Raw genomic sequence first — 23393 nt, 5'->3', positions numbered from 1 at the left:
CATGGGTCACATGATCAGTGTATACATCACCGCCCCCATGATTACATATCATATATATATTACTTGGGTCACATGATCAGTGTATACAGCACCGCCCCCATGATTACATATCATATATATATATTACATGGTTCACATGATCAGTGTATACATCACCGCCCCCATGATTACATATCCCATATATATTACATGGGTCTCATGATCAGTGTATACAGCTCCGCCCCCATGATTACATATCATATATATATTACATGGGTCACATGATCAGTGTATACAGCACCACCCCCATTATTACATATTTCATATATATATATATATATATATATATATATATATATATATATATTACATGGGTCACATGATCAGTGTATACAGCACCGCCCCCATGATTACATATCCTATATATTACATGGGTCACATGATCAGTGTATACATCACCGCCCCCATGATTACATATCCCATATATATTACATGGGTCACATGATCAGTGTATACAGCTCCGCCCCCATGATTACATATCATATATATATTACATGGGTCACATGATCAGTGTATACAGCACCACCCCCATTATTACATATCTCATATATATATATATATATATATATTACATGGGTCACATGATCAGTGTATACAGCACCGCCCCATGATTACATATCCTATATATTACTTGGGTCACATGATCAGTGTATACAGCTCCGCCACCCTTGATTACATATCCCATATATATATTACATGGGTCACATGATCAGTGTATACAGCTCCGCCCCCATGATTACATATCCTATATATATTACATGAGTCACATGATAGTGTATACAGCACCGCCCCCATGATTACATATCATATATATATATTATATTACATGGGTCACATGATCAGTGTATACAGCTCCGCCCCCATGATTACATATCCTATATATATTACATGAGTCACATGATCAGTGTATACAGCACCGCCCCCATGATTACATATCCTATATATATTACATGAGTCACATGATCAGTGTATACAGCACCGCCCCCATGATTACATATCCTATATATATTACATGAGTCACATGATCAGTGTATACAAGCACCACCCCCATTATTACATATCCTATATATTACATGGGTCACATGATCAGTGTATACAGCACCGCCCCCATGATTACATATCCCATATATATTACATGGGTCACATGATCAGTGTATACAGCACCGCCCCCATGATTACATATCCTATATATTACATGGGTCACATGATCAGTGTATACAGCACCGCCCCCATGATTACATATCCTATATATTACATGGGTCACATGATCAGTGTATACAGCTCCGCCCCCATGATTACATATCCTATATATTACTTGGGTCACATGATCAGTGTATACAGCACCGCCCCCATGATTACATATCCTATATATTACATGGGTCACATGATCAGTGTATACAGCTCCGCCCCCATGATTACATATCCCATATATATTACATGGGTCACATGATCAGTGTATACAGCACCGCCCCCATGATTACATATCCTATATATTACATGGGTCACATGATCAGTGTATACAGCTCCGCCCCCATGATTACATATCCCATATATATTACATGGGTCACATGATCAGTGTATACAGCACCGCCCCCATGATTACATATCCTATATATTACATGGGTCACATGATCAGTGTATACAGCTCCGCCCCCATGATTACATATCCCATATATATATTAACATGGGTCACATGATCAGTGTATACAGCTCCGCCCCCATGATTACATATCCTATATATATTACATGAGTCACATGATCAGTGTATACAGCTCCGCCCCCTTGATCACATGACCCGTATACAGTTATTTCTGAATGTTATGTCTTCCCCAGAACTGCTGGAATGAATACCTGAGCACCCGCATCGAGCAGAACCTGGTCCGCACCTGTACGTGTCCGACCACCGACTGCCGGGCGCAACCAACGTCCGACTTCATCCGCAACATCATCTCCTCCAAAGAGGTCATCGAGAAGGTGAGAGGAGCTGCAGGGGGTATATATATACTGACCGGTGACCTCTCCTGTATACACTGACCGGTGACCTCTCCTGTATACACTGACCGGTGACCTCTCCTGTATATACTGACCGGTGACCTCTCCTGTATATACTGACCGGTGACCTCTCCTGTATATACTGACCGGTGACCTCTCCTGTATACACTGACCGGTGACCTCTCCTGTATACACTGACCGGTGACCTCTCCTGTATACACTGACCGGTGACCTCTCCTGTATACACTGACCGGTGACCTCTCCTGTATATACTGACCTGTGACCTCTCCTGTATACACTGACCGGTGACCTCTCCTGTATATACTGACCTGTGACCTCTCCTGTATACACTGACCGGTGACCTCTCCTGTATACACTGACCGGTGACCTCTCCTGTATACACTGACCGGTGACCTCTCCTGTATATACTGACCGGTGACCTCTCCTGTATACACTGACCGGTGACCTCTCCTTTATACACTGACCGGTGACCTCTCCTGTATACACTGACCGGTGACCTCTCCTGTATATACTGACCGGTGACCTCTCCTGTATATACTGACCGGTGACCTCTCCTGTATATACTGACCGGTGACCTCTCCTGTATATACTGACCGGTGACCTCTCCTGTATACACTGACCGGTGACCTCTCCTGTATACACTGACCGGTGACCTCTCCTGTATACACTGACCGGTGACCTCTCCTGTATACACTGACCGGTGACCTCTCCTGTATATACTGACCTGTGACCTCTCCTGTATACACTGACCGGTGACCTCTCCTGTATACACTGACCGGTGACCTCTCCTGTATATACTGACCTGTGACCTCTCCTGTATACACTGACCGGTGACCTCTCCTGTATACACTGACCGGTGACCTCTCCTGTATACACTGACCGGTGACCTCTCCTGTATATACTGACCGGTGACCTCTCCTGTATATACTGACCGGTGACCTCTCCTGTATACACTGACCGGTGACCTCTCCTGTATACACTGACCGGTGACCTCTCCTGTATACACTGACCGGTGACCTCTCCTGTATACAATGACCGGTGACCTCTCCTGTATACACTGACCGGTGACCTCTCCTGTATACACTGACCGGTGACCTCTCCTGTATATACTGACCGGTGACCTCTCCTGTATACACTGACCGGTGACCTCTCCTGTATATACTGACCGGTGACCTCTCCTGTATATACTGACCGGTGACCTCTCCTGTATATACTGACCGGTGACCTCTCCTGTATACACTGACCGGTGACCTCTCCTGTATACACTGACCGGTGACCTCTCCTGTATATACTGACCGGTGACCTCTCCTGTATATACTGACCGGTGACCTCTCCTGTATATACTGACCGGTGACCTCTCCTGTATATACTGACCGGTGACCTCTCCTGTATATACTGACCGGTGACCTCTCCTGTATATACTGACCGGTGACCTCTCCTGTATACACTGACCGGTGACCTCTCCTGTATATACTGACCGGTGACCTCTCCTGTATATACTGACCGGTGACCTCTCCTGTATATACTGACCGGTGACCTCTCCTGTATATACTGACCGGTGACCTCTCCTGTATATACTGACCGGTGACCTCTCCTGTATATACTGACCGGTGACCTCTCCTGTATATACTGACCGGTGACCTCTCCTGTATACACTGACCGGTGACCTCTCCTGTATACACTGACCGGTGACCTCTCCTGTATATACTGACCGGTGACCTCTCCTGTATATACTGACCGGTGACCTCTCCTGTATACACTGACCGGTGACCTCTCCTGTATACACTGACCGGTGACCTCTCCTGTATACACTGACCGGTGACCTCTCCTGTATACAATGACCGGTGACCTCTCCTGTATACACTGACCGGTGACCTCTCCTGTATATACTGACCGGTGACCTCTCCTGTATATACTGACCGGTGACCTCTCCTGTATACACTGACCGGTGACCTCTCCTGTATATACTGACCGGTGACCTCTCCTGTATATACTGACCGGTGACCTCTCCTGTATATACTGACCGGTGACCTCTCCTGTATACACTGACCGGTGACCTCTCCTGTATACACTGACCGGTGACCTCTCCTGTATATACTGACCGGTGACCTCTCCTGTATATACTGACCGGTGACCTCTCCTGTATATACTGACCGGTGACCTCTCCTGTATATACTGACCGGTGACCTCTCCTGTATATACTGACCGGTGACCTCTCCTGTATATACTGACCGGTGACCTCTCCTGTATACACTGACCGGTGACCTCTCCTGTATATACTGACCGGTGACCTCTCCTGTATATACTGACCGGTGACCTCTCCTGTATATACTGACCGGTGACCTCTCCTGTATATACTGACCGGTGACCTCTCCTGTATATACTGACCGGTGACCTCTCCTGTATATACTGACCGGTGACCTCTCCTGTATACACTGACCGGTGACCTCTCCTGTATATACTGACCGGTGACCTCTCCTGTATATACTGACCGGTGACCTCTCCTGTATATACTGACCGGTGACCTCTCCTGTATATACTGACCGGTGACCTCTCCTGTATATACTGACCGGTGACCTCTCCTGTATATACTGACCGGTGACCTCTCCTGTATATACTGACCGGTGACCTCTCCTGTATATACTGACCGGTGACCTCTCCTGTATATACTGACCGGTGACCTCTCCTGTATACACTGACCGGTGACCTCTCCTGTATACACTGACCGGTGACCTCTCCTGTATACACTGACCGGTGACCTCTCCTGTATACACTGACCGGTGACCTCTCCTGTATACACTGACCGGTGACCTCTCCTGTATACACTGACCGGTGACCTCTCCTGTATACACTGACCGGTGACCTCTCCTGTATACACTGACCGGTGACCTCTCCTGTATACACTGACCGGTGACCTCTCCTGTATACACTGACCGGTGACCTCTCCTGTATATACTGACCGGTGACCTCTCCTGTATATACTGACCGGTGACCACTCCTGTATATACTGACCGGTGACCTCTCCTGTATACACTGACCGGTGACCTCTCCTGTATACACTGACCGGTGACCTCTCCTGTATATACTGACCGGTGACCTCTCCTGTATATACTGACCGGTGACCACTCCTGTATATACTGACCGGTGACCACTCCTGTATATACTGACCGGTGACCTCTCCTGTATATACTGACCGGTGACCTCTCCTGTATATACTGACCGGTGACCTCTCCTGTATATACTGACCGGTGACCTCTCCTGTATATACTGACCGGTGACCTCTCCTGTATATACTGACCGGTGACCTCTCCTGTATATACTGACCGGTGACCTCTCCTGTATATACTGACCGGTGACCTCTCCTGTATATACTGACCGGTGACCTCTCCTGTATATACTGACCGGTGACCTCTCCTGTATATACTGACCGGTGACCTCTCCTGTATATACTGACCGGTGACCTCTCCTGTATATACTGACCGGTGACCTCTCCTGTATATACTGACCGGTGACCTCTCCTGTATATACTGACCGGTGACCTCTCCTGTATATACTGACCGGTGACCTCTCCTGTATATACTGACCGGTGACCTCTCCTGTATATACTGACCGGTGACCTCTCCTGTATATACTGACCGGTGACCTCTCCTGTATATACTGACCGGTGACCTCTCCTGTATATACTGACCGGTGACCTCTCCTGTATATACTGACCGGTGACCTCTCCTGTATACACTGACCGGTGACCTCTCCTGTATACACTGACCGGTGACCTCTCCTGTATACACTGACCGGTGACCTCTCCTGTATATACTGACCGGTGACCTCTCCTGTATATACTGACCGGTGACCTCTCCTGTATATACTGACCGGTGACCTCTCCTGTATATACTGACCGGTGACCTCTCCTGTATACACTGACCGGTGACCTCTCCTGTATACACTGACCGGTGACCTCTCCTGTATACACTGACCGGTGACCTCTCCTGTATACACTGACCGGTGACCTCTCCTGTATACACTGACCGGTGACCTCTCCTGTATATACTGACCGGTGACCTCTCCTGTATATACTGACCGGTGACCTCTCCTGTATACACTGACCGGTGACCTCTCCTGTATACACTGACCGGTGACCTCTCCTGTATATACTGACCGGTGACCTCTCCTGTATACACTGACCGGTGACCTCTCCTGTATATACTGACCGGTGACCTCTCCTGTATATACTGACCGGTGACCTCTCCTGTATATACTGACCGGTGACCTCTCCTGTATATACTGACCGGTGACCTCTCCTGTATATACTGACCGGTGACCTCTCCTGTATATACTGACCGGTGACCTCTCCTGTATACACTGACCGGTGACCTCTCCTGTATACACTGACCGGTGACCTCTCCTGTATACACTGACCGGTGACCTCTCCTGTATACACTGACCGGTGACCTCTCCTGTATATACTGACCGGTGACCTCTCCTGTAAACACTGACCGGTGACCTCTCCTGTAAACACTGACCGGTGACCTCTCCTGTATACACTGACCGGTGACCTCTCCTGTATACACTGACCGGTGACCTCTCCTGTATACACTGACCGGTGACCTCTCCTGTATACACTGACCGGTGACCTCTCCTGTATATACTGACCGGTGACCTCTCCTGTATATACTGACCGGTGACCTCTCCTGTATACACTGACCGGTGACCGCTCCTGTTTACACTGACCGGTGACCGCTCCTGTATACACTGACCGGTGACCGCTCCTGTATACACTGACCGGTGACCGCTCCTGTATACACTGACCGGTGACCGCTCCTGTATACACTGACCGGTGACCTCTCCTGTATACACTGACCGGTGACCTCTCCTGTATACACTCACCGGTAACCTCTCTGAATACACTCACCGGTGACCTCTCTGAATACACTCACCGGTGACCTCTCTTGTATACACACTGGTGACCTCTCTTGTATACACACTGGTGACCTCTCTTGTATACTCACTGGTGACCTCTCTGTACACTCACTGGTGACCTCTCTGTACACTCACTGGTGACCTCTCTGTATACTCACTGGCGACCTCTCTGTATACTCACTGGCGACCTCTCTGTATACTCACTGGCGACCTCTCTGTATACTCACTGGCGACCTCTCTGTATACACACTGGCGACCTCTCTGTATACACACTGGCGACCTCTCTTGTATACTCACTGGCGACCTCTCTGTACACTGACTGGTGACCTCTCTGTACACTCACTGGTGACCTCTCTGTATACTGACTTGTGACCTCTCTGTACACTCACTGGTGACCTCTCTGTACACTGACTTGTGACCTCTCTGTACACTGACTTGTGACCTCTCTGTACACTGACTTGTGACCTCTCTGTATACTCACTGGTGACCTCTCTGTATACACACTGGTGACCTCTGTGGATACTCACTGGTGACCTCTCATGTACACTGACTTGTGACCTCTCTGTACACTCACTGGTGACCTCTCTGTACACTCACTGGTGACCTCTCTGTACACTGACTGGTGACCTCTCTGTACACTCACTGGTGACCTCTCTGTACACTCACTGGTGACCTCTCTGTACACTCACTGGTGACCTCTCTGTACACTCACTGGTGACCTCTCTGTACACTCACTGGTGACCTCTCTGTACACTCACTGGTGACCTCTCTGTATACTCACTGGTGACCTCTCTGTACACTGACTGGTGACCTCTCTGTACACTGACTTGTGACCTCTCTGTACACTGACTTGTGACCTCTCTGTATACTCACTGGTGACCTCTCTGTATACACACTGGTGACCTCTCTGTACACTGACTTGTGACCTCTCTGTACACTCACTGGTGACCTCTCATGTACACTGACTTGTGACCTCTCTGTACACTCACTGGTGACCTCTCTGTACACTCACTGGTGACCTCTCTGTACACTGACTGGTGACCTCTCTGTACACTCACTGGTGACCTCTCTGTACACTGACTGGTGACCTCTCTGTACACTCACTGGTGACCTCTCTGTACACTCACTGGTGACCTCTCTGTACACTCACTGGTGACCTCTCTGTACACTGACTGGTGACCTCTCTGTATACTCACTGGTGACCTCTCTGTACACTGACTGGTGACCTCTCTGTACACTCACTGGTGACCTCTCTGTACACTGACTTGTGACCTCTCTGTACACTGACTGGTGACCTCTCTGTACACTGACTTGTGACCTCTCTGTACACTCACTGGTGACCTCTCTGTACACTCACTGGTGACCTCTCTGTACACTCACTGGTGACCTCTCTGTACACTGACTTGTGACCTCTCTGTACACTCACTGGTGACCTCTCTGTACACTCACTGGTGACCTCTCTGTACACTGACTTGTGACCTCTCTGTACACTCACTGGTGACCTCTCTGTACACTGACTTGTGACCTCTCTGTACACTGACTTGTGACCTCTCTGTACACTCACTGGTGACCTCTCTGTACACTGACTTGTGACCTCTCTGTACACTGACTTGTGACCTCTCTGTACACTGACTTGTGACCTCTCTGTACACTGACTTGTAACCTCTCTGTACACTGACTTGTGACCTCTCTGTACACTGACTGGTGACCTCTCTGTACACTGACTTGTGACCTCTGCTCCCTCCCGCAGTATGAGAAGGCTTTGTTGCGTGGCTTTGTGGAGAGTTGCTCTAACCTGACGTGGTGCACGAACCCCCAGGGCTGTGACCGTATCCTGTGTAAGGAAGGGCTGGGGAGCGGGGCCGCCTGCGCCAAGTGCTCCTGGATGTCCTGCTTTAAGTGCAGCTTCCCTGAGGTGAGTTCTGTTCACAGCAGAGATGTGTTACAGTGGTTCGGTCAGGACCTCACTGCCAGTCGTCTCCCCCTCAGGCTCATTACCCGGCCAGCTGCAGCCATATGTCCCAGTGGATGGATGACGGGGGCTTCTACGAGGGGATGACCCTGGAGGCGCAGAGCAAACACCTGACCAAGCTCATCTCCAAGCATTGCCCCAGCTGCCAGGCTCCGATCGAGAAGAACGAGGGCTGCCTGCAGTGAGTGCCCCCGCCTGGGGCCCCTTCCTGTTCCGCTTCTCCCCCGCCACCCTGTCCGCTTCTCCCCCGCCACCCTGTCCGCTTCTCCCCCGCCACCCTGTCCGCTTCTCTCCCCCGCCGCCCTCTCCGCTTCTCTCCCCCGCCGCCCTCTCCGCTTCTCTCCCCCGCCGCCCTCTCCGCTTCTCTCCCCCGCCGCCCTCTCCGCTTCTCTCCCCCGCCGCCCTCTCCGCTTCTCTCCCCCGCCGCCCTCTCCGCTTCTCTCCCCCGCCGCCCTCTCCGCTTCTCTCCCCCGCCGCCCTCTCCGCTTCTCTCCCCCGCCGCCCTCTCCGCTTCTCTCCCCCGCCGCCCTCTCCGCTTCTCTCCCCCGCCGCCCTCTCCGCTTCTCTCCCCCGCCGCCCTCTCCGCTTCTCTCCCCCTGCCTGCCCATCCTCTCCCCCTCCCCCAGCCTGCCCATCCTCTCCCCCTCCCCCAGCCTGCCCATCCTCTCCCCCTCCCCCAGCCTGCCCCGCCTCTCCCCCGCCCCTTGTCTCATGACCTTTGTCTCCCCGTACAGTATGACCTGTGCCAAATGTAACCATGGATTCTGCTGGCGTTGCCTGAAGCCCTGGAAACCCACACACAAGGATTACTACAACTGCTCCGCCATGGTGAGCACCAGGGTCACAGGGGTCTGCGGTGGTGATGATGGTGGTGATGGTGATGATGATGGTGATGATGATGATGATGATGGTGATGGTGGTGATGATGGTGATGGTGGTGATGGTGGTGATGGTGATGATGGTGTTTGTGATGGTGATGGTGATGGTGGTGATGATGGTGATGGTGGTGATGATGGTGATGGTGGTGATGGTGGTGATGGTGGTGATGGTGATGATGGTGTTTGTGATGGTGATGGTGGTGATGGTGGTGATGGTGATGATGGTGTTTGTGATGGTGATGGTGATGGTGGTGATGGTGGTGATGATGATGATGATGGTGGTGATGGTGATGATGATGATGATGGTGGTGTTTGTGATGGTGATGATGATGATGGTGGTGTTTGTGATGGTGATGATGGTGATGATGATGATGGTGGTGTTTGTGATGGTGATGGTGGTGATGATGATGATGGTGGTGTTTGTGATGGTGATGATGGTGATGATGATGATGGTGGTGTTTGTGATGGTGATGGTGATGGTGGTGTTTGTGATGGTGGTGGTGATGGTGATGATGGTGATGATGATGATGGTGGTGTTTGTGATGGTGATGATGGTGATGGTGGTGTTTGTGATGGTGATGGTGGTGTTTGTGATGGTGGTGTTTGTGATGGTGGTGTTTGTGATGGTGATGGTGGTGTTTGTGATGGTGATGATGGTGGTGATGGTGATGGTGGTGTTTGTGATGGTGATGATGGTGATGGTGGTGTTTGTGATGGTGATGATGATGATGGTGGTGTTTGTGATGGTGGTGGTGGTGTTTGTGATGGTGATGATGATGATGGTGGTGATGGTGATGGTGGTGTTTGTGATGGTGATGGTGATGGTGGTGTTTGTGATGGTGATGATGATGATGGTGGTGTTTGTGATGGTGGTGTTTGTGATGGTGGTGGTGGTGTTTGTGATGGTGGTGGTGGTGTTTGTGATGGTGATGGTGGTGTTTGTGATGGTGATGGTGGTGTTTGTGATGGTGATGGTGGTGTTTGTGATGGTGGTGGTGGTGTTTGTGATGGTGATGGTGGTGTTTGTGATGGTGGTGGTGGTGTTTGTGATGGTGATGATGATGATGGTGGTGTTTGTGATGGTGATGGTGGTGTTTGTGATGGTGATGGTGGTGTTTGTGATGGTGATGGTGGTGTTTGTGATGGTGATGGTGGTGTTTGTGATGGTGATGGTGGTGTTTGTGATGGTGATGGTGGTGTTTGTGATGGTGGTGGTGGTGTTTGTGATGGTGGTGGTGGTGTTTGTGATGGTGGTGGTGGTGTTTGTGATGGTGGTGGTGGTGTTTGTGATGGTGGTGGTGGTGTTTGTGATGGTGATGGTGGTGTTTGTGATGGTGATGGTGGTGTTTGTGATGGTGGTGGTGGTGTTTGTGATGGTGATGGTGGTGTTTGTGATGGTGATGGTGGTGTTTGTGATGGTGGTGGTGGTGTTTGTGATGGTGATGGTGGTGTTTGTGATGGTGGTGGTGGTGTTTGTGATGGTGATGATGATGATGGTGGTGTTTGTGATGGTGATGGTGGTGTTTGTGATGGTGATGGTGGTGTTTGTGATGGTGATGGTGGTGTTTGTGATGGTGATGGTGGTGTTTGTGATGGTGATGGTGGTGTTTGTGATGGTGGTGGTGGTGTTTGTGATGGTGGTGGTGGTGTTTGTGATGGTGGTGGTGGTGTTTGTGATGGTGATGGTGGTGTTTGTGATGGTGATGGTGGTGTTTGTGATGGTGGTGGTGGTGTTTGTGATGGTGATGGTGGTGTTTGTGATGGTGATGGTGGTGTTTGTGATGGTGATGGTGGTGTTTGTGATGGTGGTGGTGGTGTTTGTGATGGTGATGGTGGTGTTTGTGATGGTGATGGTGGTGTTTGTGATGGTGATGGTGGTGTTTGTGATGGTGATGGTGGTGTTTGTGATGGTGATGGTGGTGTTTGTGATGGTGGTGGTGGTGTTTGTGATGATGGTGATGATGATGATGATGGTGGTGTTTGTGATGGTGATGATGGTGATGGTGGTGTTTGTGATGGTGGTGTTTGTGATGGTGATGGTGGTGTTTGTGATGGTGATGGTGGTGTTTGTGATGGTGATGGTGGTGTTTGTGATGGTGGTGGTGGTGTTTGTGATGGTGGTGGTGGTGTTTGTGATGGTGGTGGTGGTGTTTGTGATGGTGGTGTTTGTGATGGTGATGATGGTGGTGTTTGTGATGGTGATGGTGGTGTTTGTGATGGTGATGATGGTGGTGTTTGTGATGGTGGTGGTGGTGTTTGTGATGGTGGTGGTGGTGTTTGTGATGGTGATGATGGTGGTGTTTGTGATGGTGGTGTTTGTGATGGTGGTGGTGGTGTTTGTGATGGTGGTGGTGGTGTTTGTGATGGTGATGGTGGTGTTTGTGATGGTGATGGTGGTGGTGGTGTTTGTGATGGTGATGATGGTGGTGATGGTGATGATGGTGATGATGATGATGGTGATTGGTGGAGATGGTGATTGGTGATGATGATGTTTCTTTTGGAACAGGTCAGTAAAGCTGCCCGTCAGGAGAAGAGGTTCCAGGACTACAATGAGAGGTGCACATTACAGCATCAGTCAAAGGTAAGTGAGGTCGTGGGGGGCGGGGATGATGTCAGGTACATGGGGGTGATACAGAGCGGTCCACAACCCCTTATATCAGAGAGAGACCCCAACAAGCAGCTGTTCTGCAGGGTGTCATGTCTGCAGCCTCAATGTGAGAGGACGCGTCTGCCATCTGTGACCGCAGCAGCTGTATACACTGATATATATATATATATATATATACATAACATCACTGCAGCAGCTGTATACACTGATATATATATATATATATATATATATATATATATATATATATATACATAACATCACTGCAGCAGCTGTATACACTGATATATATATATATATATATATACATAACATCACTGCAGCAGCTGTATACACTGATATATATATATATATATATATATATATATATATATATATATATACATAACATCACTGCAGCAGCTGTATACACTGATATATATATATATATATATATATATATATACATAACATCACTGCAGCAGCTGTATACACTGATATATATATATATATACATAACATCACTGCAGCAGCTGTATACACTGATATATATATATATATATATATACATAACATCACTGCAGCAGCTGTATACACTGATATATATATATACATAACATCACTGCAGCAGCTGTATACACTGATATATATATATATATATATATATACATAACATCACTGCAGCAGCTGTATACACTGATATATATATATATATATATATATATATATATATATATATATATACATAACATCACTGCAGCAGCTGTATACACTGATATATATATATATATACATAACATCACTGCAGCAGCTGTATACACTGATATATATATATATATACATAACATCACCGCAGCAGCTGTATACACTGATATATATATATATAATACATAACATCACTGCAGCAGCTGTATACACTGATATATATATATATACATAACATCACTGCAGCAGCTGTATACACTGATATATATATATATATATATATATATATATACATAACATCACTGCAGCAGCTGTATACACTGATATATATATATATATACATAACATCACTGCAGCAGCTGTATACACTGATATATATATATATATACATAACATCACTGCAGCAGCTGTATACACTGATATATATATATATATATATATATACATAACATCACTGCAGCAGCTGTATACACTGATATATATATATACATAACATCACTGCAGCAGCTGTATACACTGATATATATATATATATATATATACATAACATCACTGCAGCAGCTGTATACACTGATATATATATATATATACATAACATCACTGCAGCAGCTGTATACACTGATATATATATATATATATATATATATACATAACATCACTGCAGCAGCTGTATACACTGATATATATATATATATATAATACATAACATCACTGCAGCAGCTGTATACACTGATATATATATATATATATATAATACATAACATCACTGCAGCAGCTGTATACACTGATATATATATATATATATATATATATATATATATATACATAACATCACTGCAGCAGCTGTATACACTGATATATTTATATACATAACATCAAAGCAGCATCTGTATACACTGATATATATATATACATAACATCACTGCAGCAGCTGTATACACTGATATATATATATACATAACATCACTGCAGCAGCTGTATACACATATATATATATATATATATATACATAACATCACTGCAGCAGCTGTATACACTGATATATATATATACATAACATCACTGCAGCAGCTGTATACACTGATATATATATATATACATAACATCACTGCAGCAGCTGTATACACTGATATATATATATACATAACATCACTGCAGCAGCTGTATACACTGATATATATATATATATATATATCATCATAATTAATGAATACAGCCCTATAGTGCCCAATAATGAATGCCGCCCTATAGTGCCCAATAATGAATGCAGCCCTATAGTGCCCAATAATGAATACGGCCCTATAGTGCCCAATAATGAATACGGCCCTATAGTGCCCAATAATGAATACAGCCCTATAGTGCCCAATAATGAATACGGCCCTATAGTGCCCAATAATGAATGCAGCCCTATAGTGCCCAATAATGAATACAGCCCTATAGTGCCCAATAATGAATACGGCCCTATAGTGCCCAATAATGAATACAGCCCTATAGTGCCCAATAATGAATACGGCCCTATAGTGCCCAATAATGAATACGGCCCTATAGTGCCCAATAATGAATACAGCCCTATAGTGCCCAATAATGAATACAGCCCTATAGTGCCCAATAATGAATACAGCCCTATAGTGCCCAATAATGAATGCAGCCCTATAGTGCCCAATAGTGAATACAGCCCTATAGTGCCCAATAATGAATACAGCCCTATAGTGCCCAATAAGGAATGCAGCCCTATAGTGCCCAATAATGAATACGGCCCTATAGTGCCCAATAATGAATACGGCCCTATAGTGCCCAATAAGGAATGCAGCCCTATAGTGCCCAATAATGAATACAGCCCTATAGTGCCCAATAAAGAATACAGCCCTATAGTGCCCAATAGTGAATACAGCCCTATAGTGCCCAATAATGAATGCAGCCCTATAGTGCCCAATAATGAATGCAGCCCTATAGTGCCCAATAATGAATACAGCCCTATAGTGCCCAATAATGAATACAGCCCTATAGTGCCCAATAATGAATACAGCCCTATAGTGCCCAATAATGAATACAGCCCTATAGTGCCCAATAATGAATACAGCCCTATAGTGCCCAATAATGAATACGGCCCTATAGTGCCCAATAATGAATGCGGCCCTATAGTGCCCAATAATGAATGCGGCCCTATAGTGCCCAATAATGAATGCGGCCCTATAGTGCCCAATAATGAATACGGCCCTATAGTGCCCAATAATGAATGCGGCCCTATAGTGCCCAATAATGAATGCGGCCCTATAGTGCCCAATAATGAATGCGGCCCTATAGTGCCCAATAATGAATACAGCCCTATAGTGCCCAATAATGAATGCGGCCCTATAGTGCCCAATAATGAATGCGGCCCTATAGTGCCCAATAATGAATGCGGCCCTATAGTGCCCAATAATGAATACGGCCCTATAGTGCCCAATAATGAATGCGGCCCTATAGTGCCCAATAATGAATGCGGCCCTATAGTGCCCAATAATGAATGCGGCCCTATAGTGCCCAATAATGAATGCGGCCCTATAGTGCCCAATAATGAATGCAGCCCTATAGTGCCCAATAATGAATACAGCCCTATAGCGCCCAATATTGAATACAGCCCTATAGTGCCCTATAATGAATACAGCCCTATAGTTCCCAATAATGAATACAGCCCTATAGTGCCCAGATATTACTGCCGTGCACTGCTGAGGCCCCTATCGGTGCTGATCTGTACATTTTGTGTTTTCCTGGTTTCTCTCTTGTGAAGGAGTTTGCGGTGTCTCTGAGGAATCGACTGAGCATCCTCAATGAAGAACCGCCCCTGCGGAACCTGAGCCTCCTCATCACCGCCTGCAGGGTGCTGGAGATGAGCCGCAAGGTAAGAGCCGTGAAATTGTATGTACGTGTATGTGCGTGTGTGTGGGGGGGCGGTGTATAACCGGGTGCCACGTGTGTGTGGGGGGGCGGTGTATAACCGGGTGCCACGTGTGTGGGGGGGGGGGACGGTGTATAACCGGGTGCCACGTGTGTGGGGGGTGGGGGGACTGTGTATAACCGGTTGCCGTGTGTGTGGGGGGTGGGGGGCTGATGGGTATAACCAGGTGCCGTGTGGGTGTGTTTGGGGGGTATAACCGGGTATAATTGGCGCTGTATCTTGCAGGTCCTCGGTTACTCCTGTGTCTACAGTTACTATAATCAGGACTCGGAACGTCTCGATGTTTTGGAGTCTCAGACAGAAAACTTGGAATTCCATGTGAACGCCCTTCAGATTCTTCTCGGTGAGAATGTGCCAGGTCTTCTGTGAGGAGGAGGAGGGTGATGATGGTGGTGATGATGGTGGTGATGATGGTGGTGATGATGGTGGTGATGGTGGTGGTGATGGTGGTGGTGATGGTGGTGGTGGTGATGATGATGATGATGATGATGGTGGTGATGATGATGATGGTGGTGGAGATGATGATGATGGTGGTGATGATGATGGTGGTGATGATGATGATGATGGTGGTGATGATGATGGTGGTGGTGGTGGTGGTGGTGATGGAGATGATGATGATGATGGTGGTGATGATGATGGTGATGGTGATGGTGATGGTGGTGGTGGTGGTGGTGATGATGGTGGTGATGACGACAACGATGGGGATGATGGTGGTGGTGATGATGGATGATGGTGGTGATGGTGATGATGGGGGTGGTGATGACGACAACGATGGGGATGATGGTGGTGGTGATGATGGATGATGGTGGTGATGGTGATGATGGTGGTGGTGATGATAGTAGTGGTGATGATGATGATGGTGGTGATGATAGTAGTGGTGGTGGTGGTGGTGTTGGTGGTGATGATAGTAGTGGTGATGGTGGTGGTGTTTCTGGTGATGATGATAGTAGTGGTGATGATGATGATGGTGGTGATGATAGTAGTGGTGATGGTGATGATGATGGTGGTGATGATGATGGTGGTGATGATGATGGTGGTGATGATGATGATGATGGTGGTGATGATGATGGTGGTGGTGGTGGTGGTGATGGAGATGATGATGATGATGGTGGTGATGATGATGATGATGATGATGATGGTGATGGTGATTGTGATGATGATGATGGTGGATGATGGTGGTGGTGATGGTGGTGGTGGTGGTGGTGGTGGTGATGATGGTGGTGATGACGACAACGATGGGGATGATGGTGGTGGTGATGATGGTGGTGATGGTGATGATGGTGGTGGTGATGATAGTAGTGGTGATGATGATGATGGTGGTGATGATAGTAGTGGTGGTGGTGGTGGTGTTGGTGGTGATGATAGTAGTGGTGATGGTGGTGGTGTTTCTGGTGATGATGATAGTAGTGGTGATGATGATGATGGTGGTGATGATAGTAGTGGTGATGGTGATGATGGTGGTGATGATAGTAGTGGTGATGGTGGTGGTGATGGTGGTGGTGGTGATGATAGTAGTGGTGATGGTGGTGTTGGTGGTGGTGGTAATAGTAGTGGTGATGATGATGATGGTGATGATAGTAGTGGTGATGGTGGTGATGATGATGGTGGTGATGGAGATGGTGATGATGATGATGGTGGTGGTGGTGATGGTGATTGTGATGATGATGGTGGATGATGATGGTGGTGATGATGGTGGTGGTGGTGATGATGGTGGTGATGACGACAACGATGGGGATGATGGTGGTGGTGATGATGGATGATAGTAGTGGTGATGATGATGAGGATGATGATGGTGGTGATGATGGTGGTGATGATGGTGGTGATGATGGTGGTGATGGTGGTGATGATGATGATGGTGGTGATGATGATGGTGGTGATGATGATGGTGGTGATGATGATGGTGGTGATGATGATGGTGGTGATGATGGTGGTGATGATGGTGGTGATGATGGTGGTGATGATGGTGGTGATGATGGTGGTGATGATGGTGGTGATGATAGTGGTGGTGGTGGTGGTGTTGGTGGTGATGGTGGTGGTGTTTCTGGTGATGATGATAGTAGTGGTGATGATGGTGGTGATGATGGTAGTGATGATAGTAGTGGTGATGGTGGTGGTGTTGGTGGTGGTGGTGGTGTTGGTGGTGATGATAGTAGTGGTGGTGGTGGTGGTGTTTCTGGTGATGATGATAGTAGTGGTGATGGTGATGATGATAGTAGTGGTGATGGTGGTGATGATAGTAGTGGTGATGGTGGTGATGATAGTAGTGGTGATGGTGGTGATGATAGTAGTGGTGATGGTGGTGATGATAGTAGTGGTGATGATGATGATGATGGTGGTGATGATAGTAGTGGTGATGGTGGTGGTGGTGTTGGTGGTGATGATAGTAGTGGTGATGGTGGTGGTGATAGTAGTGGTGATGATGATGATGATGATGATGATGATAGTAGTGGTGATGGTGGTGGTGATGATAGTAGTGGTGATGGTGGTGGTGATGATAGTAGTGGTGATGGTGATGATGATGATGATGGTGGTGATAGTAGTGGTGATGGTGGTGTTGGTGGTGATAGTAGTGGTGATGATGATGATGGTGATGATAGTAGTGGTGATGGTGGTGATGATAGTAGTGGTGATGGTGGTGATGATAGTAGTGGTGATGGTGGTGATGATAGTAGTGGTGATGGTGGTGATGATAGTAGTGGTGATGGTGGTGATGATAGTAGTGGTGATGGTGGTGATGATAGTAGTGGTGATGGTGGTGATGATAGTAGTGGTGATGGTGGTGATGATGATGATGGTGGTGATAGTAGTGGTGATGGTGATGATGATGGTGGTGGTGATGATAGTAGTGGTGATGATGATGATGGTGGTGATAGTAGTGGAGATGGTGATGATTATGATGGTGGTGATAGTAGTGGTGATGATGATGATGGTGGTGGGTGATGGTGGTGGTGGTGGTGATGATGGTGGTGGTGGTGGTGGTGGTGGTGGTGGTGATGGTGGTGGTGGTGATGACGATGGTGGTGATGACGATGGTGGTGATGATGATGGTGGTGGTGATGATGATGATGATGATGATGGTGGGTGATAGTGGTGGTGATGATGGTGGTGGTGGTGGTGGGTGAATAGTAGTGATGGTGGTGATGATGGTGGTGGTGGTGGTGATGATGATGGTGGTGATGATGGTGGTGGTGGTGGTGATGATGGTGGTGGTGGTGATGATGGTGGTGATGATGACGATGGTGGTGATGATGGCGGTGATGATGATGGCGGTGATGATGGTGATGGCGGTGATGATGATGGTGATGGCGGTGATGATGATGATGATGATGATGATGATGGTGATGATGGCGGTGATGATGGTGATGGCGGTGATGATGGTGATGGCGGTGATGATGATGGTGATGGCGGTGATGGTGATGATGATGATGATGATGGCGGTGATGATGGTGATGATGGCGGTGATGATGGTGATGATGGCGGTGATGATGGTGATGATGGTGATGATGGCGGTGATGATGGTGATGATGGCGGTGATGATGGTGATGATGGCGGTGATGATGGTGATGATGGCGGTGATGGTGGTGATGGGTGGTGGTGGTGGTGGTGATGGTGATGGTGGTGATGATGATGATGATGGCGGTGATGGTGATGATTGAGATGATGGCGGTGATGATGATGGCGGTGATGGTGGTGATGATGATGATGATGGCGGTGATCGTGGTGATGATGGCGATGATGGTGGTGGTGGTGATGGTGGTGGTGGTGGTGATGGTGGTGGTGGTGGTGGTGATGGTGGTGGTGATGGTGGTGGTGGTGGTGGTGGTGGTGGTGATGGTGGTGATGGTGATGGTGGTGGTGGTGATGGTGGTGATGTGCAGGGACACTGGTTTCTTGTATGGTGGGTGCTCAGTCCTCTCCATCCTCTCCGCAGAGTTCAGCCTTCTGCAGAGTGAGGACTTGGCCTGTTCTGTGCGGCTCCTCAGTCCTGACAAGTACAGCAGTGTCCTGGAGCTGGTCAGAAGAGTCCAAGAGCGACTGAACGGCATCTTACAGCACTCCACCCAGGTGAGGACTCCGACAACATACATATCACACATGGGCGGGGCTGTCCTCCTGAGATGTGACACGGGCGGGGCTGTCCTCCTGAGATGTGACACGGGCCGGGCTATCCTCCTGAGATGTGACACGGGCGGGGCTATCCTCCTGAGATGTGACACGGGCGGGGCTATCCTCCCGAGATGTGACACGGGCGGGGCTATCCTCCCGAGATGTGACACGGGCGGGGCTATCCTCCCGAGATGTGACACGGGCGGGGCTATCCTCCCGAGATGTGACACGGGCGGGGCTATCCTCCCGAGATGTGACACGGGCGGGGCTATCCTCCGGAGATGTGACACGGGCGGGGCTATCCTCCGGAGATGTGACACGGGCGGGGCTATCCTCCGGAGATGTGACACGGGCGGGGCTATCCTCCTGAGATGTGACACGGGCGGGGCTATCCTCCTGAGATGTGACACGGGCCGGGCTATCCTCCTGAGATGTGACACGGGCCGGGCTATCCTCCTGAGATGTGACACGGGCCGGGCTATCCTCCTGAGATGTGACACGGGCGGGGCTATCCTCCTGAGATGTGACACGGGCGGGGCTATCCTCCTGAGATGTGACACGGGCGGGGCTATCCTCCTGAGATGTGACACGGGCGGGGCTATCCTCCTGAGATGTGACATGTAGACCTCACAGATGTTTCCTCGCAGGATTTTTGTGTCGGATTCCTGCCTGATCTCAATGAGAAGGAAATGAAAGGATCCAACCTGAGCAACATGGCCGCCTTCCCTGGAGCCACAGAGTAAGATCCGTGATAACCTACCATGTGATCTGCATGTCAGCGATCATGTGATCATCCAGCTTCTTCTCACCATGGACCAACCTGTTCATTGTGTAACTCCTCCCCTGCCCATGTGATCCTGTAACTCCTCCCCTGCTCAGGTGACCCTGTCCCTCCTCCTCTGCCCATGTGACCCTGTAACTCCTCCCCTGCCCATGTGACCCTGTCCCTGTAACTCCTCCCCTGCCCATGTGATCCTGTAACTCCTCCCCTGCCCAGGTGACCCTGTCCCTCCTCCTCTGCCCAGGTGACCCTGTAACTCCTCCCCTGCCCATGTGACCCTGTCCCTGTAACTCCTCCCCTGCCCATGTGACCCTGTCCCTGTAACTCCTCCCTTGCCCATGTGACCCTGTCCCTGTAACTCCTCCCCTGCCCATGTGACCCTGACCCTGTAACTCCTCCCCTGCCCATGTGACCCTGACCCTGTAACTCCTCCCCTGCCCATGTGACCCTGACCCTGTAACTCCTCCCCTGCCCATGTGACCCTGACCCTGTAACTCCTCCCCTGCCCATGTGACCCTGTCCTTATAACTCCTCCCCTGCCCATGTGACCCTGTAACTCCTCCCTTGCCCATGTGACCCTGTAACTCCTCCCCTGCCCATGTGACTCTGTCCCTGTAACTCCTCCCATCACCTATATGGTTCACACAGAATCTCTGTAATCTATTACGTTCCAGAGATGCGCTCACAATTCTGCTGTTTACTCATGGATTTTGCAGACTTCTTTTCTTTCTCACATCTGATGAGTTGACGTTTCTCAGAATTCAAGCGATCAGGCAGGAGAGCTGGGAGAGGGCAGCTCTGAAGCTGCAGAATAGTGAGGGCAGCTCTGAAGCTGCAGAATAGTGAGGGCAGCTCTGAAGCTGCAGAATAGTGAGGGCAGCTCTGAAGCTGCAGAATAGTGAGGGCAGCTCTGAAGCTGCAGAATAGTGAGGGCAGCTCTGAAGCTGCAGAATAGTGAGGGCAGCTCTGAAACTGCAGAATAGTGAGGGCAGCTCTGAAGCTGCAGAATAGTGAGGGCAGCTCTGAAGCTGCAGAATAGTGAGGGCAGCTCTGAAGCTGCAGAATAGTGAGGGCAGCTCTGAAGCTGCAGAATAGTGAGGGCAGCTCTGAAGTTGCAGAATAGTGAGGGCAGCTCTGAAGCTGCAGAATAGTGAGGGCAGCTCTGAAGTTGCAGAATAGTGAGGGCAGCTCTGAAGTTGCAGAATAGTGAGTGCAGCTCTGAAGCTGCAGAATAGTGAGGGCAGCTCTGAAGCTGCAGAATAGTGAGGGCAGCTCTGAAGCTGCAGAATAGTGAGGGCAGCTCTGAAGCTGCAGAATAGTGAGGGCAGCTCTGAAGCTGCAGAATAGTGAGGGCAGCTCTGAAGCTGCAGAATAGTGAGGGCAGCTCTGAAGCTGCAGAATAGTGAGGGCAGCTCTGAAGCTGCAGAATAGTGAGTGCAGCTCTGAAGTATGACATTGATACAGATTGTCACACTGCACTGATCACCCAGAACATTGGGAATTACACAGGTTATCTGGTGAGAACGACGTCTGGTTGGGGGGGGGGGTTGTAGACTCTCCAGTGTGGGCGGTGAGGGGCCCCCGGGGTGTGAGGGGCCCCGGTCATCCATAACTATAGTTTTAGCAGTTTATGGGGCACAGGTTGGAGGTGACCCCTGGTGGTGCCCAATCGTTACCCGTCCCTTCTCTCCTCAGTAATAATGACGACTCCTCGGACTCGGTGGACACCGGTGACGAGCAGGATGAGGATTACGTTCCTGTTCCCAATTACGCTCCTGCGTGGCACGAAGAATACGACGACGAGCTGGACGAGGACGAATTCTCCTACGATGAAGACTATGACTCCGAGAACCTGGAGCCGGACTCCTTCATCTTTGAGGATTATGATGGAGAAGCCTAGAAGTGACCCTTCCCCCTCTACATTTCAGCGGCAGGATGCCCCCATATCAGCCACGTCTTACGTTTTATCCTCCCCCTTGTGCCTGGGTAGCGATCACGTGGCGCGGCGCACGGCTAATTCATGGTTCACCTGATGCCTCCGGTCCAGATGACGGAGCTGGAATTCTATAAACCTTTATATTTATAATTAAGAGTTATTTTTTATTAATCCTTTTACTTTGTCTCATTGTGATGCCCCATTGTTAACCGTTTAAAGGGGGGGGGGATTGGTGCCTCTAGTGGGCGAAGGTGCGAGGGGCAGCGGGAGGGCTCTGCAGCTTCCTCACATAATCTGTTCCGTTTGTTTAATAAAGTTGCACATACGCTGTAAAGTGAGCTGGACTCTGATTCCTGGAGTGTGAGCGGCAGAGGCGAGACGGACTCCCATCAAAGATATTGAGGCCTAGACCCTCCCCCGAGTGCACCCAATATCTTCACCACATACAGTCATGGCGGTATATATTGTCCCCCCTGAAATGTCTCTATATAATGGAGTATTCCTCACAGGAAAGGATTGC

At 48.8% G+C, this 23393-nt stretch overlaps 1 protein-coding gene across 1 annotated transcript; it reads left to right on the top strand.

The window, feature by feature from the left end:
* Positions 1–1872: 1872 nt before the first annotated feature.
* CUL9 (cullin 9) lies at positions 1873–23146 on the top strand (the record flags this gene model as incomplete). The annotated part of the gene is made up of 10 exons (XM_056552927.1): positions 1873–2013; positions 8720–8884; positions 8959–9122; positions 9676–9769; positions 12326–12400; positions 15882–15992; positions 16275–16392; positions 19981–20114; positions 20804–20895; positions 22633–23146. Coding segments are annotated over 10 exons (1299 nt in total), but the record flags the coding sequence as incomplete, so codon positions are not given.
* Positions 23147–23393: the final 247 nt, after the last annotated feature.

The sequence above is a fragment of the Hyla sarda genome, unplaced genomic scaffold, assembly GCF_029499605.1.
Source record: "Hyla sarda isolate aHylSar1 unplaced genomic scaffold, aHylSar1.hap1 scaffold_212, whole genome shotgun sequence".
NCBI lineage: Eukaryota > Metazoa > Chordata > Amphibia > Anura > Hylidae > Hyla > Hyla sarda.
The sequence above is the reverse complement of the archived record's forward strand: the minus strand, read 5'-3'. Positions and strand labels throughout refer to the sequence as shown.